This window comes from Engystomops pustulosus, chromosome 4, assembly GCF_040894005.1.
Source record: "Engystomops pustulosus chromosome 4, aEngPut4.maternal, whole genome shotgun sequence".
In the NCBI taxonomy this organism is placed as follows: Eukaryota; Metazoa; Chordata; class Amphibia; order Anura; family Leptodactylidae; genus Engystomops; species Engystomops pustulosus.
The window spans coordinates 112,164,641-112,180,129 of NC_092414.1; the positions used below are offsets into that span (position 1 = coordinate 112,164,641).

Consider the following 15,489-nt stretch of genomic DNA (forward strand, 5'->3'; position numbering starts at 1 on the left):
ACTGTACCTTGCCCCCCACCCCCCTCACCAGCAGAGTGTAACGGGACTTGCTAAACAGGGCAGCACAGTTTCACCTCAGCATTTAGCAGGTTAACAGGCACACTGGTTAATGGTAGGGGTTTGCTGTAGAGTATATCATATACCTGCTGTGTACAGAGAGATACCACTTACATATGTTAGAAGCAGGCAAAAGTTTTTGCCTAGATTGTGGACCTTGAAGAAGTGAGGTTATCCTAAAGGGTTACCAGAACAGGACAGAATAATAGACATTTTTTAAAATCAATATACAGTATTTTTTGGACTATAAGGCGCAGCGGAGTATAAGGCACACCATCAATAAATGCCTGCTAAAACATCTAGGTTCATATATAAGGCGCACTGGAGTATAAGGCGCAGATCAATGACTAGCAGGTGGCAGACCTGTGCACCGTTCAAGGCAGCTGCTGTCTGTAAGTATGGTTCATATATAAGGTGCACTGGACTATAAGGCGCACCTTTGATTTCTGAGAAAATCAGAGGATTTTTTGTGCACCTTATAGTCTGAAAAATACGGTACATTGACATATTACCAGATATACACTTTGGTTGCAATCTTTCATTAAGTCATTTGTAATCTTGCCTGTATGGCACAACAGATAAGCAGCCATTTTGGGTATAGTACAGGCAAAAAAAATTTTTTGCTAAAAATCTTGAATGTAAAAATACTGAAAACAGCCCAAAATATTAAGAAAATATGATTTGTGTCCTAATATATCCGTATGACTATGTTTAATATTCATGTTTTAGCCCTGTACAACTAATACGAGGACAGAAAAAAAATCATAGAAACTTAGGCGACAAATATTCCACTCGTGAACATGACATAGTGCATATTATATGCCATACACAAACATGCAAAATCACTCAAAATCAGTTACACATAAAACGATTAAATCTATCTTTTTAAAAAGTAACAAGCGCGCAGACTGAGAGTATGAGAACAAAGAATATTCTTGAAATATCCAATAGAGAGGCTAGATATAAAGTTCTTTGATCCTTAAGAAATTAATTAATCCATGAAGATAATAATCCCTTATACTCAGTAGTTCATAATACACTCTCTTAAATTGTAACAAAAGAATAATAAAGTGATTACTTAATTTATAAATCATACACTTAAGTGTGGAGAAATGAAAATTCATATATTCACTCACTACTTATTAAAGCAATAGATTTAAAGCAAACTAATGAATACAAACACCAGGAATGACAGCGACCTACTTAATGTATTTAAAAATATATGCACCTATTTTAAGTATTCAACACTATGACTTATGCATGTGCTTTAAAATAGAAATATAATAGTGTGTATGAGTTATAGAAAAATTCATTTATAGCTTCAGTAGCAACTATGCAGGAGTCTAAATGGAGGAAATTCAAACTGTTGTCTGCTGTTTTCACCTGATCTGACGTATTTTCAAGAAAAAAAGTGGCACCAAATCTGTATCATGATGTGGATTTGATGCAGATCCCAATGTAGATTTTCACAAGCCCATAGACTTCAAAGCAAAAAAACACACACACACAAAAAAAAGCAAATCTGGTGGAGAAAAGTTCATTAATTTATAGTTTGCTCCACATAACAATATCCGCACGGAAATAAAAACATGGTCTACAGTACTTTTTCAAAATCCCGTAACGTTAATGCTACTGTACGACAAATCTGCGGGTAATACGCAATGTGTGCAGTTACCCTTCCATATCTTTAATAACCCTCAGAAGTAACCCATTTCTTACAACCCCCCTTTTGAAATGTTGGGGCAATTGTGTCAACTATCTGAGGTACAATGATTAACTAAAAGAGTTGGTGTTCAACCACTTTCTTTGACCATTGTTTTTATGGGGTAGTCGAGGAAAAGAAATACATGACTTCGTTTTTGGCACAAACAGTACCCAACCTCTCCTTCCACACTGGTATCACAAAAGACAGATATATATTTCCCGCGGCTGGACTTTTCATTGCTACCTGTTAGTATTACTGTTAGTATTACTACTGTTATACACTTATTACTTCTTGCAGAGGCTCAAATTACTGTTCAGTACCATTACCACACTTTATGGTTATGTATTAATAACATCTCACCTGTAAGGTAACTCGTAAGGTGTTCCACTGCATGGTACCAGATTGCTTAAAATTAGCCATAACCGCTTGTTGCTTTTTTAGTATCTACATCAGGCTAAGTGCCAATGACCTGAAGTGGTACTGAAGTGGTACTCTTTGGTCACATGTCCAAACTGATCTTCTTTGATTGATCAACGCTAGCTGTGTCATCAGAAAGAGATGTCAGTACTTTATTCTGTGGAAAAGCCACCACATGGTATTCCATTGGCTTTGGACCATTACTCCAAACCAAATGGAACCGTGTCCAGCACTATGCAGTGGGAAAAGGGGCTTTACTTATTTTCAGTTATTACACAGTATGATAAAAAATTACCAAATAGCAATTAATTCGTCAGTGAGGAAAACAAAATCAAGTACCTATAAAATATAAGTGAATCTAAACAAAGCTCTACATTTCAAAAAGTATAAATTTCTTTCTAAAAATCAATGTCAACAGAGTTGCTGAAAAAAAAATCATGTATACATTTATGTTAGAATTTAAAAATTCATTTTCTGGGTGTATTTAAAAAATAATTGTATGTACTTGAAACAATATAAGTATGTCTTCCTATATGAATTGTCACGTCCATGCCAAGACCCTCTTTTCTTGTGAGTTCTCTAGCATAAAGGCTCTCATACACTGTATAAATATATCTGTATAAGCAGTAACAGTGGTAAATGGCAGCCTTCCATACAGAGAGATTTGGATCAGCTCCAGTGAACGATGAAATGAAATACAGCTCCACAATTTTAAATGAGTTGATGCATTTACATTCTATTTTTCTCTATGAAAAAAAATGAAACCCTCATCTTCAGGTCATCAAGGCTAACCTAAATTAACCTAACAAAACTGGAGAGGAAAGCGATTTCTACTTTGAGGGACGTCCTTCATCATTAAGAACTGTCTGCTCTGTCTTCTCTTGATTTGAACAAGAAAAGCATTTCAAAATACCTTCTAGAATCTTCATTGCCCAACATACAAAATGCAAATATGGCTCAAATATGTGCATTTATTTCTCAAAGCTAAAAGAAAAGCATCTCGTAGCAATGACAATGTGGAATATATTTATATATATTTATATAATGCATCAGTTATAGTATTGGTTTTAGAAAATATAAAATGTTAAGAAATGAAAAAAAAATATACATTCTGGTATATACATTTCACATAGTACTTATGCATGATGTTTGCCTGCTATTTATTCTCCTGAAATCATGTACTTGATGCAAATATACTGTGAGGAATGAGCATTATTAAAAGAGGGGGGGGGCTAAAAGTTTACTTTAAGATATTGCAAGTTCTAAAAGAGCAGGGCCCTCATTACTATTGTTTTATCTGACCGTGTTATTACTCTGTAATGTCTTATTTTGTTTGCATGTCCCCCATGATCTGGGGAATATAAAGGTGCTACATAAACAAAGATTTTGTTTTATTTTTTATTTTTTGAATTAGAGCCGGTGGATAGGTCTTATTCTAAACTTAGAAATATAATTTATATAACAAACAGGTTTTAACATGAACTCTAAGGTCAAAGGGGATCCAATATATTGTGTAGTGAGAAATAGGAACTATGCCACAAACCCCTGTAGAATATATTATAGTTCCCAGTTAGTGGAAATGACAGGTTCTGCTGGGAGTATAGAGGTCCAGCTGTGAATCGCAATACACATATGTGCTACAGAGCAGGTGATTATGGTGGTTAACCTGGTTGTTACTAAAATATTTTATTATGTGAAACACATGTAATGTACCAAAAATTCCTTCTATTCGAGGTTTAATACAATTCCAAAACAGTTCACAGACAGGTCTGTATATTTATGATATATAGTTATCTGGCTGTGTTCATATAAATATTGTTTGAAATATACATTGCGAAAGATACTCAATATATACTCATAATAGAGTCTTTTCTTCACCCCTTTTATGACACATATAACTTCTCATTTCTTAGGAATTAGATGCAGTCATCAAATTAAGAGAATATTGTGGACGATCCGGTGAGTTCCATAAGATGAATTTACCTCATTTGGATGTGTATAATGGAACATTTGCAAAGTTAAAAGTGGCAAAATAATTTCTATACCCCATTTCCCAGACTAATAGAGAGTAGTGTCTCCTTTTTATGAAATGATCATGAGTTTCACTTCATTATGCAGTATCAAGAAGATTTAGGTTGCCGCGTTGCTTGTGCTGGTTTGACTATAGAACCACTAGGGCAATTTGTAAGGTGCAAGCTGTAAAAAAAGATAACGACGCCTCGGTTCACACACTTATCAGATGATTACCTTTTTAGAACAAACAAAACCTATCTAGTACTAAAAAGAGGATGCAACTATTAAAGAAAATCTACCATCAAAATCAAGGGACACTATGAAAACTAGTGAAGTCTGCACAGACAGTCCCCAGGTTACATACAAGATAGGTTCCGTAGGTTTGTTCTTAAATTGAATTTGTATGTAAGTCAGGACTGTATATTTTATAATTGTAACTGCAGCCAAATTTTTTTTGGTCTCTCTGACAAATGGATTTAAAAATGTTGGATTGTCATAAGAACCAAGATTAACAATAAAGCTTACTTGCAGACACCACTGATAACTGTTATTGGGGTTTATTGTAGCCTAAGGCTAAAGTACAGTAAATTACCAATTACCAGAGGTCTGTTTGTTACTAGGGGTCGTCTGTAAGTTGGGTGTTCTTAAGTAGGTGACTGCCTGACTAGGTGCAGTTTGCCTGTGGAGTGTGCAGAGTGTGGCAGATTCATCAAAACTAATGCGCGGTCTTTATTAATCTGGTGCTCCCTGCACTGCTCTATTAGGGTGCACCATTTCTTTTTTTAGTGCACTTTGTTTATGGTGCAGAATTGTGGGGAAGACAGAATTGTGGCACACGTCAGTAATAAATGTGACGCAAATTCTGACTAAGCAAGAACATGCTGGGGCACATTTACTAAGGGTTTGCGCCGCACTTTTGTCAGACTGTGCACAATCTTCTAGGCTGAACTGGCTTGCACAGGTATTTAAGTGTCTTTGCCACTTTTGCGTCCCATTCGACACAAATTAGGAGGTGTCCCGTCGGTCTGTCCGACTGATTCGGATCGAGTGCCATATTTAATTTGCAACTTGTGTCGCACACCCTATGTTAAAGGTGCACCACAAAAAAGATAGGGAAGTGCAGGGAAGCACCAGATTCATGATTTCAGGCACATGATCTTAGTGAATCACCGCACACAGAATTATACACGGAAATAGCACTTAGTGCATTTTCTAAATTTCTATGTTTCTGTCTTGTCAATACAAAACTGGTGCAGACATTTTATAACTATAAGTGCAAGCAGTTTACCCATTCTTTTCAGTGCAAAGTCAGACAGAAAACTGGTGCACTTCACTAAATTTGGGCCTGTGACTTGTAATCTTCTTATATTTGTTATCCAAGGTCTCCTTCCATCTAAGATCAACTTTTAAAATTATGCTAAAGAAAGGCTATGGGCATGTCATCAGAGGCCCTCCATGATGCAGCTTCACTGGCTGTTACATTGTAAGGCTACATTCTCACTGCCACTTGGGGGACATATATATACGGTCGACATATATGCGGCCGATATACGTCCCCATAGACGACAATGGGCGCACGGCGCCCTATGGGAGCGGTAAGGTGTAGCACATGTGCGGCACTGTACTGTTCCGTACCCCGTGAAAAGATAGGACATATATCCCTATGGAGAGGGGTGGGGGTGAGCAGCGCTCACCGCCTCCTCCTCTACCCATGCGCTGCAGTGTGCCCGCCGTGCTACGGTACAGCGGGCAACGGCAGTGTGAATCCACCCTAAAGGAGTACTTCCCCACTCCCACTGTCTGCTCACTGTTGCTGAGATTACAGGAAATGCAGGGGGAGACTGAGATGTACTGCTGCAGTTTAACAACAGCATGTACAGCAAGCGCACTAGGGCTATGGTAACACACCCATGGCCTTTCTGATTCAGTAACATAATGTTAAAAGTTGATTTTAGAAGGAAGGAGACCATGGATAACAAATATAGGAAGGTTACCACAGCCACTGTGCCTGGATCAATGTGTCACTGGTTTATTATGCATTGACTTTGATGGTAGATTTCCTTTAAGTACCTAAAGAGAAAATTTACAGTGAAAACATTTTCCCAATAGCACATACTCTTGACATGCCTAACTCGTAAAAGACTATGGGTACTGTACAATATATACGGTATATCTAAATGCCTTTTTTCAAATGGATGTGTATTGCCAACTTTATAGAAATAGATGAATCTGAATCTTACATCATGACAGGCTTGGGCCTACTATTGAATGAATGGTGCTCTCAATACAGTAGAAGTAATAACTAAGAATGTATTGGATGTAATAAGAAAATAAAATTATTTTATAACCTGAAGGAACCTTGTAATAAGTTTGGGAAGGGATATGTATGGTTTGGGCGGAGCACAGATTCGACACGCTGTTGTGTCAGTACTACTGAGAATACAGGAGCTATATATACTGTGATCAATTCCATCAGACCAGTCTCATTAATCTGCAGATTTTATCTACTCTCGGTTTTCACACAATGGATTATCTCAATTTATGTCTGATTTAGTCCCCTTAGGTTATAGAAGAACAGGGATCAATTTAACTGTCTGCTGATCAGTTCTTTACACAATAGATAAAACTTGCCGATTGGGGAATGGGGTTTACTATGAACTGGTGTATTGGGTTAAAGTAATGCATGTAGTAATGCCAGACTATGATAAAATATGATCAGTGGTGCTTTTCATTCTTATTGAAAAGGGGTTTGTAAAATTATATTTTATAACTATATGGAAGTGTGCCATAAGCATTTTAATAGGATCGCCTCACTCTGTTTTCTAGCCATTTTTTATCCAGTAAAAAATGCTTGTCTAGAAAAAGACGTGACAGCTCTCTGATTTCGCTTACTTGCTCTTTGATCAATACTAACTACCAGGCTCCTCATTTATCCCGAAAAAGACCTTGAATAACTTCTTCACAAAGCAAAATTTAATTAGAAACAATTATGAAAACAATGGAGTGACCTTATTCAACCTCTAAATATCCTATAGTAAGCCAAAGGTTAGTTGCTGATGCTTTTCAACATTTGTACCTTTCCTTACATAGTCATGTACTGTACATGGTAAATGCCAATGTGTCATGCAAACACAGTTTTCATGTTCACTGAGGCATGTCAATAATAGGTTTCTGCTCTGACTCACAAATAGCATAAGTATATAGCATAAGGATAAAGGCAGAATATAGTATAAACTACTCCCATTCCAGCTATGGAAGCCCGGAACCATCCTTAGCTCTTTCTGAAACATAAGAGTTGATTATGTATCTGTGTTCAGTCCATAATAAGAGACGATCACTGGTCTCAGTGGTGCCCATACATAGGTCAATGTTGAGGCCAGTGATTGTTGGCTCTAGTGGTGACAAAATGGCAATGCTTTTGGTTATGGAATTGTCTTAATGTGGAAGGAAAGATGGCTCTACTTTTCGTTCATGTCATATGCTGCCTTTGCTATTCATATTTGACAGATAACCGATAGAAAAGTACTGTGTAAAGCTTTGACATGTGGAAATGGATTATTTCCATGCATTTCTAGCATGCACCCTATTAGCCTTAATTTTACAATTCACCTAGGTTTAAAATATTTGCATATTGCCATATTTCAGAAACATGCTGCAGACCTTGACATAAACTAAGCCACAACTATTATTCAATCAACTTTTATAATCTACTGAAATATCTCCACATATATCCACATATAAATACTAACACGCTGCAAGATTTACCCCTATTGTGAATTGCAATGGAACAAAAAAGGCCAGTATTTGGAGACATGAGGGCAGCTGTCCTGTAGTCTGACATGCATCAAACTATCAATAAGTGATTTCACACATAATTTGGCAAGTTAGAGATACTGATGAAAAAAATTATGTTGAGAAAGAAAGTGTTGTTGCATCTTTCTAGCTATCAGATGGAGTGAGTGAAAGTTATAAAATAAAGTCAATCACAGATTGCTTGCTGCTGGCAAAAGCCTTGTTCATATTGCACTTGATATACATGACCCCATTATACCTGAAAGAGAAGGAATAGTTATGATAGGTGACAAGCTCAGAAAGCACTTTGCATGTATTAATAATCTAGTTGGAACCTTTGCATGTAAAATCACATAGTCATGATGTGCTGACAGTAAATACAAGTAAAATGTCAGGGCACCAGTCCTAACCATCCAAACAAGATTTACTGTAGGGTCACTATGAGAGTAATGTACTCTTTTCTAACATTGAGGTATATCTGCCATTTAAGCTGACATTTTTGAATAAACTGCAGTGTATGAACAGGAGGAATAGCATTATTCCTGGCCATTATATGATCTGTATCTGGAATTAAACAGCAGTTTCCTTCTCTGTAGGATCCGTATCCATAATGTGTAAAATCTTCTGCATCATCAAAGGAAAGGAGGAGTTGGTGTTTCAAAGCACAACTAAAATGAAACTCCATATCTAGTGTAATTTTCCCTTAGCTTAAAAGGAGGCAATAAAGTATGATGTTTCCCATAAAGTATAATAGAGAAGAATAGCTCCTTCTCCCTGGTCTCCATACAGCACACCCTTATAGGCAGCAGAACGTAGTCTTTATAGAACAGCAGCAGAGTAGATATGAATCCAGCACTTGGGTGAGATAAAAGACTTACTAGAGCCTTCAGCAACAGAGCCCCTATGTTCTTTTCTTATTCCCCCTGCTTAAACCTTCTGTTCTCCTTTCCCTTGACTTATTTGGGCATCACATACAGAAATAAAGATGCCCTATAAGGTGTTATAACTTATCAAATGGTAAAGCCAAATATAAAGTTTTTGTAATGGTAATATGTCATCTTACCTTTTGATAACCTGTAACTAGTTATTCCTCTATTAAACTCGCAAAATTCACTCATCTCCTAGTCGTAGTTAGAGCTGGCCATGCACAATACCGCATATGCATAAATATGGAAAGTTTTAGGTACACAGCTGTTGGATGATGTGTATATCATGTTTATGTTAATTATCACCATAATTCTTTCTTTGGCCACTGGAAATATTTGTCCTAAAGTTCAGCTACTATTTGCCCACTCTTCTGGTAAAGCATGTTGCAGGGGGCTCATGCTCCCTCAATGACAATGTATTCCACAAAGAAACTAAAATTCACACCAGAAAACTGGTGCAGTACTGTTAGTATCCCTCCCCTCCACACACACAAGTCTTCCCAGATCAATGGAACACAATATAACGGAAGAGTAAAGCGAGTTTTATGAGGATCCATGTGAAAAGACACAATTGCAGAAGATATTATTGGACTGTGTGATCAAAGCAATAACAAATGGACATTAAACATATATGATGGTAGCATTATCATCTACATCTAAGGATGTACTTGCTTTTAGTTGTTAGAGCCATGCACTTTCTTGAAGAATTGTTATAGTCTTGTGAAAGCCATTTATGTGGCCAATTATGGTAATAGTGGTTAGAGTAAATACAGAATTGTTTCCCTGTAGCATGTGAACATCAAACACCTGTCATGTAATCTCATCAGATACTAAACAAAGGCTATGCCCTCTCATTAGACCCTAGTCAACAGCAACAAACTAACTAATGAGGTTGTGATTGCAGGAGGAGGATAAATGAACAAATCAGAAAAGAACAACTGCAGGAACATATTTTCCTCAATAAAGTCAGATCAATGGTAACACCAACTGCAAGGAGCCCTTCACAGACAGATCTTTAATGATAGGTATAAGCTTTTACAAATCTGTCCCAAAGCAATGTGTTTGCTGAAGGAGCAGACTCGAAATATGAATATTTTCGAGTGTACTTTATTACAGCACAATATACTGCCTTTCTTGAATACATTTAGCAAAAAATGCTTTAATGGATGCATAAAATGTGCATACCCTAGCAAAAACAACATCATTAGATGGTAACTCCTTCAAAGTGCATTATATTAAGTACCAATAGCTGTTTCCAGTATACGTACTCTACTATATGTGTATCTATTTAATAGGCAATGTTGACAGCACCGGATATATATAACACATAGATAAAGGCTATAAACTACACTATTTGTACGCATGAAATCCTGACCAGCATTTGGGCCCTGGAGTTCTGGCAGCCTGAGTTATAATCTGGCCGAAGCCAACATCTGCATTGAGCTTGTATGTTCTCAGTTTTTGTTTCGGTTATTCAGGATACCGGTAGTGACATAAGAAGAAGGAAATACACAAGGACCGTGTTTTATATTTACTACACAAATATTAGATTACAATGTGATTCCAGGGTACTTACATGATGATAATGGGAGTAGGCGTAAAGCATGTCTTATACATCAGGAAACAAATCAACATTCCACATATCATATAAGTGTTATCTATCATTGCTAAGTGAAAATGGCTGTATTCTGACAACTTTACTTTATCAGATATTGTCCTAGATGCCTTGGCCATCTATTTTGTCTGGGTTCATATCTCTGTGAGTATCTTCATTTATGACATCAAATGACAGACCCCCATGACTATAAAGAGAACCATGCGGTTTCCATCATGGTGATATTCTACTGGAAAAAGAACACTGCCTTTTTGACAGTGACACCTTTAATGCAAATGAGAACATATTCTTAGAGAAACAAGGAAGAAGCAAATGTACTCCTCAGAAATTGATGTCTAGGGGAGCTTTATTCCATCCAAAGTAAAGGATAGAAACCCAAACATGGATTCCATAAATGTTGAGCTCAGAGACATCATTTATTAGCATCCATTTACATGTCTACAATATCCAGGCTATTCCCATCCATTTTGATGTCAGTATTATCCAGGCTATTGACATCCATTTTGGTGACAGCATTAACAACTCTCTATCAAACAGCATGTATAATTACAAGTGAACTATAATTTTATGCTGCCTCGCTAAAATACATCCTCATACGGCAGCACTTGCCCTCATTTTTTTCTGGGACAGCCTTAGTTTTACTAATATGGTAGGCTACAGATATGATGCGTGCTGAAAAGAATGATTACTATTAGGCGACACTGGAAATATTGTTGCTGGGTGCACATCTTCAATGGCTTTCTATTCAGGAGTGATACACAAAAGCCAGGAAATGGAGCCTGCTGTAACTTTAGGTAACTGTCATCTCTACAAAACAAGAGCTGCATTATTTCAGAATCAGGGAGCCTTTATGATTTCCTATAAAAACATGACTGGACTGGAAATTATAGATCATATTTATGTAAACACACATGTATTTATCATATTTATTCTAGGTGTAAATATTTGTATTAGGCTTTGTCCTATTTATTTTATTTACCTAACCTTTATGAGTAGTCTGAGCAGGACCAAATATGAAATAGACCGAGCTTTGGCTACAGCCTAGACAGGCATGGGACTGCAATTATAAATTACAATGCCCTTTCCTTAGTTCACAGCTCTATTCATCTTTCTGAAACATTGAGAGACAGATTGGACATCAGGGAACGGATTAGCCACAGAATGACCTGTATTTCTACACAAAAGCCTAAGTGTGGAAAAATAGCACCCTGTGTCACCCATTCTTCACTTCCTAAAAAAACATATTCATGGAAATGGCCATTTAAACAGCTCTTTCCCACTCATGGAGGAACAAGTGCTGATTGTTTCCCCAGAAGATATCAAAGAAATTGTAGTGAGCCAGGAAAAGATCACCAATACTGATACAGGCCGCTCTTCAAGGACAGGAAACGGTTACCTAAAAAGTTCTCATTACAAATAGGTATACAGTTACCTATTTCAATAAGTGTCAATAGTATTAGTAGAATTGGTTAACATGTGCTCAATGTATTAGACACTCACTGATAAATACACCTATTCATGTCTTTAAGTCATAGGGGGTCAAAGTTTTAAAAGAAAAAGCATCATGTTGCGTGATTTAATACAGGAGGCATACGGTTTTACCCCAACAATATGTTGTACTATCCCCATAACACCAGTTTCAGACATCAATGGCTGCATGGGGACCGCACACTGTAAATAAAATCCATACAGATTCTGCAAGACGTTCCATTTTGAGACTAATAATCCAGGAAGCCCTGATCATGTCTAATATGGAGAGTTTGGCTACAGAACTACTCTGAAGGGGAAATCATTTCATATGCATGATGTGTTAAGCCACAACTGCAATCATTAAACACATCATAAAGTCCACTGTACATTTCTCATTAAAGCTGCGAGAAGAAAAAAAATGTCCTCTAAACTGCGCCTTCAAAAAAAAAAAAAAAAAACCAGAGATGCAAGTGAGAAGAAGAATTCGATGTGATCAATTACGAGGATTCTTCCTATGAACTTTCCATATTCTTGTTTTTAAAGGATCAAAATTTCTGCACCACAGGAAACATCCCCCTGGCAAGTTCTCCTTGACATTTAAAAAAAATTGGTGCTTCATTAAGATAGCGGAATGCAAAACACAAGTGCAATAGGGAAATGTTACCTTGTATAATACATTACTAGGCTGCAAATAGGAGACAGGAGGATCTGAGCCAGCAACCTCCAGACATTTCATGGCAGTGAGAGCAGCCTGTATTAACAAGTGCAACATGGAAATGTTCAAGCATAAGCCACACGTAGAGTAGCCCTCTATAGCCAGTTAACTAGCCGCTCACACACATTCACTGTCTCTTGCTGATGAAACACATCATGTCCTAAATATTAAGAAGCTATATAAATGATATGTGCCTTAAGCAGGTCAGTGCCCTCAAACAAGCCGCCCAGCTCTCCTCACACATTGATATACAACAGATTTTATTCTCCATATAATAAGCCCATGAGCAATTTCCTGTGATGTTTGCTCAGAACATACCAGAAGATCCACACTTCCATCAATCCGCCTGGTAATAAATACTGCTATAGCAACAGATGTGAGCTTTGTCATTCCCCAGTAACAACAATCTACAGAGAAAAGCCATGGTGCACCACAAGTAGCAAGCGGATTGGCATCACAGCCACAAGGGCATCTTTAGCGGCACAGGGACTAAGAACCATGACTTGTACTCTTTACAGGGTTAATGTTTTATAGAGGCATAATGCGACATCCCTGCAAAAACCAAAACTAGCAGAATGAAGCAGCATCTGCATTGACAAGCAGGGAAGAAGCACAAGTTCTATAGGTGCCTGAGGTGTATAGGTCCTATAGCAAGGGCAGGCTGCACAGATGGTACTGTATACCATTCTAGATGCCTACATAATCACTAGGCAGCAGCTGATCAGGAAGATTCTCCATGGAGAGCAGGGATAATAAATGTGGCGTTGCAGATGCGGTAATGTAAAGAGAGCATCATTTAACTCCATTAACCTGTGCATCTCCAATGGGACGACTGCTAGTCAGTGGCCACCCAAAATCCAGAGCAATGACTTTGTATGGAGTGGGGACTAGTGAATGGCTTGGGGCCTGAGCTGCAGAATCCTCTGTGCACTCCGCTGCCCTTTCCATAGAACTTTAGTGCCATCTATTGAGAACTTGCTGAATAAAAGGGGATCAGGGCACCTATTGATCTGGATTCCAAACAAGCCAATTACTCAACAGGATTTTTCCCTCCCCAGCTCCTTCCGAGTCGTTCCACCTGCACAATGCACAGCTCATTGCCGCTAAATGGGAACTGTGCCCAAGACGGCGCCTCTTACCGCATCCAGTGGCCAGCATATTTACCTTCTTTAAGGAACTGAGAGTGGATAAGAAATAGAAGCAAACAGCAGATGGCCGCTCCTGCTAGTGCCCATAAAGCCTTCAGGAGCTGCATGTCGTTCCCCAAGTCAGCGAATCCCCAGCACAAAGTAAGAGAGTGAATCCCGGGCACCGCGCTGCATGAAGGGCTCCCGGAGCTCCCAGCAAAGTCTTAGCGGGCACCAGGCTCTCCCCATGAATCAGGGAGGTAGGTGGGAGCCATGAGTGACGCTCCGGTTCCTGGGATAACTTGTCCTGGCAGCGCTCAGCTCATTCCGATGCAGGGTAGCCTCCAGTGGGCACAGTCCTCGCTGCTGCAGCGGATGCTTGTGCTGATTGCGGAGGCTGCGCTGCCTCTCTGAGAGGAATGTGTGATGATGCCGCTGCCCTCCTCCCTTCCTTCCTCCCTCTCTCTATCCCTCCCTCGGCGGGTACAGGGCTGGATGGTGAGAGAGCTGTGTGTCAGTGCCCGCTGCCCGCTGCACAGTGCCAGAGCTCAGCGCAACTTTCCCTGGGCTGAGACTGTGACGTCACGATGTGCCCCCCCCCCCCCCTCTCCACAGAAGAGACTGTGCCCCCACTGCCGAGCTGCGACCCGTCACCCCCTCCCACGGAACGGGACAAGCCCCGGGATTCCTCTATGTGCCACCACCTGTGCCCCCAGCCTGGCACACGGCACCTCCTCCGTACATTGCAGAGGCTTTGCTGCAGCCTGAGAAATGGGCAATCCGCGTATGTCTATTGTGTGTGTGAATGGGCAGCTCGGGCTGGCACTGTGTAATAGGCTGGTGCCCTACTCTCTCCTCAGTAACGCACATAGTCTCCGGTTGTCGTGGACACATGAAGTGAAGCAAGTCCTTTCATCTCTTTCTCTCTGGCAGAGACTGATGGCTGGGAGACAGTGCTGCTGCCCCTTGTCCTCACAATGTGGGATATACTCACTCCCTCACACATACACACACTCCTACATACATATACACAGACAATGTTATAATACACTCACATTCTCATACACTCCATCATAATACACACACTCAATTCATACACTCATAATACAATCACTCCTACATACATATACACAGACAATGTTATAATACACTCACATGGAAACATTGTCATAGACTCAATCATAATACACACACACACACACACTTCACACACTTATAATACACACACTCCACTTACATACACACACTCTTTTAACAGACTCACACAAAAACATTCTCATACTCTCCATCATAATACACACACTCAATTCATACACTCATTTTAAACACACTCCTACATACATACACACACTCTTACAATACACTCACATGGAAACATTCTTATGCACTCAATAATAATTCACACGCACACACTTCATAACCTCATAATACACACACAAACTCTTATAATACAATCACATGAAAACATCCTCATACAATCAATTCTAAAACACACTCTCAGTTCATACACATACACACACTTCACATACATAATCTCTTATAATACACTAAAATTGAAACATTCTCATGCACTAAATCATAATACACAGACATGCTTCATAAACTCATAACACACACTCCCCAATACACACACAAACACTTTTATAATACTC

General features: G+C 38.8%; 1 protein-coding gene across 2 annotated transcripts in view; it reads right to left on the reverse strand.

Annotated features, from left to right (window-relative positions):
* Positions 1–14,414, reverse strand: part of TAFA5 (TAFA chemokine like family member 5) — a 346,749-nt gene extending 332,335 nt beyond the window's left edge. Inside the window, exon 1 of one of the 2 annotated variants that reach the window (XM_072147087.1) lies at positions 13,875–14,414. In XM_072147087.1, coding sequence (XP_072003188.1) covers positions 13,875–13,965 — 91 coding nt within the window. In that variant the 5' untranslated portion in view covers positions 13,966–14,414. The remainder of the gene's footprint in view (positions 1–13,874) is intronic. The other variant, XM_072147088.1, reaches the window with a different exon arrangement.
* Positions 14,415–15,489: the final 1,075 nt, after the last annotated feature.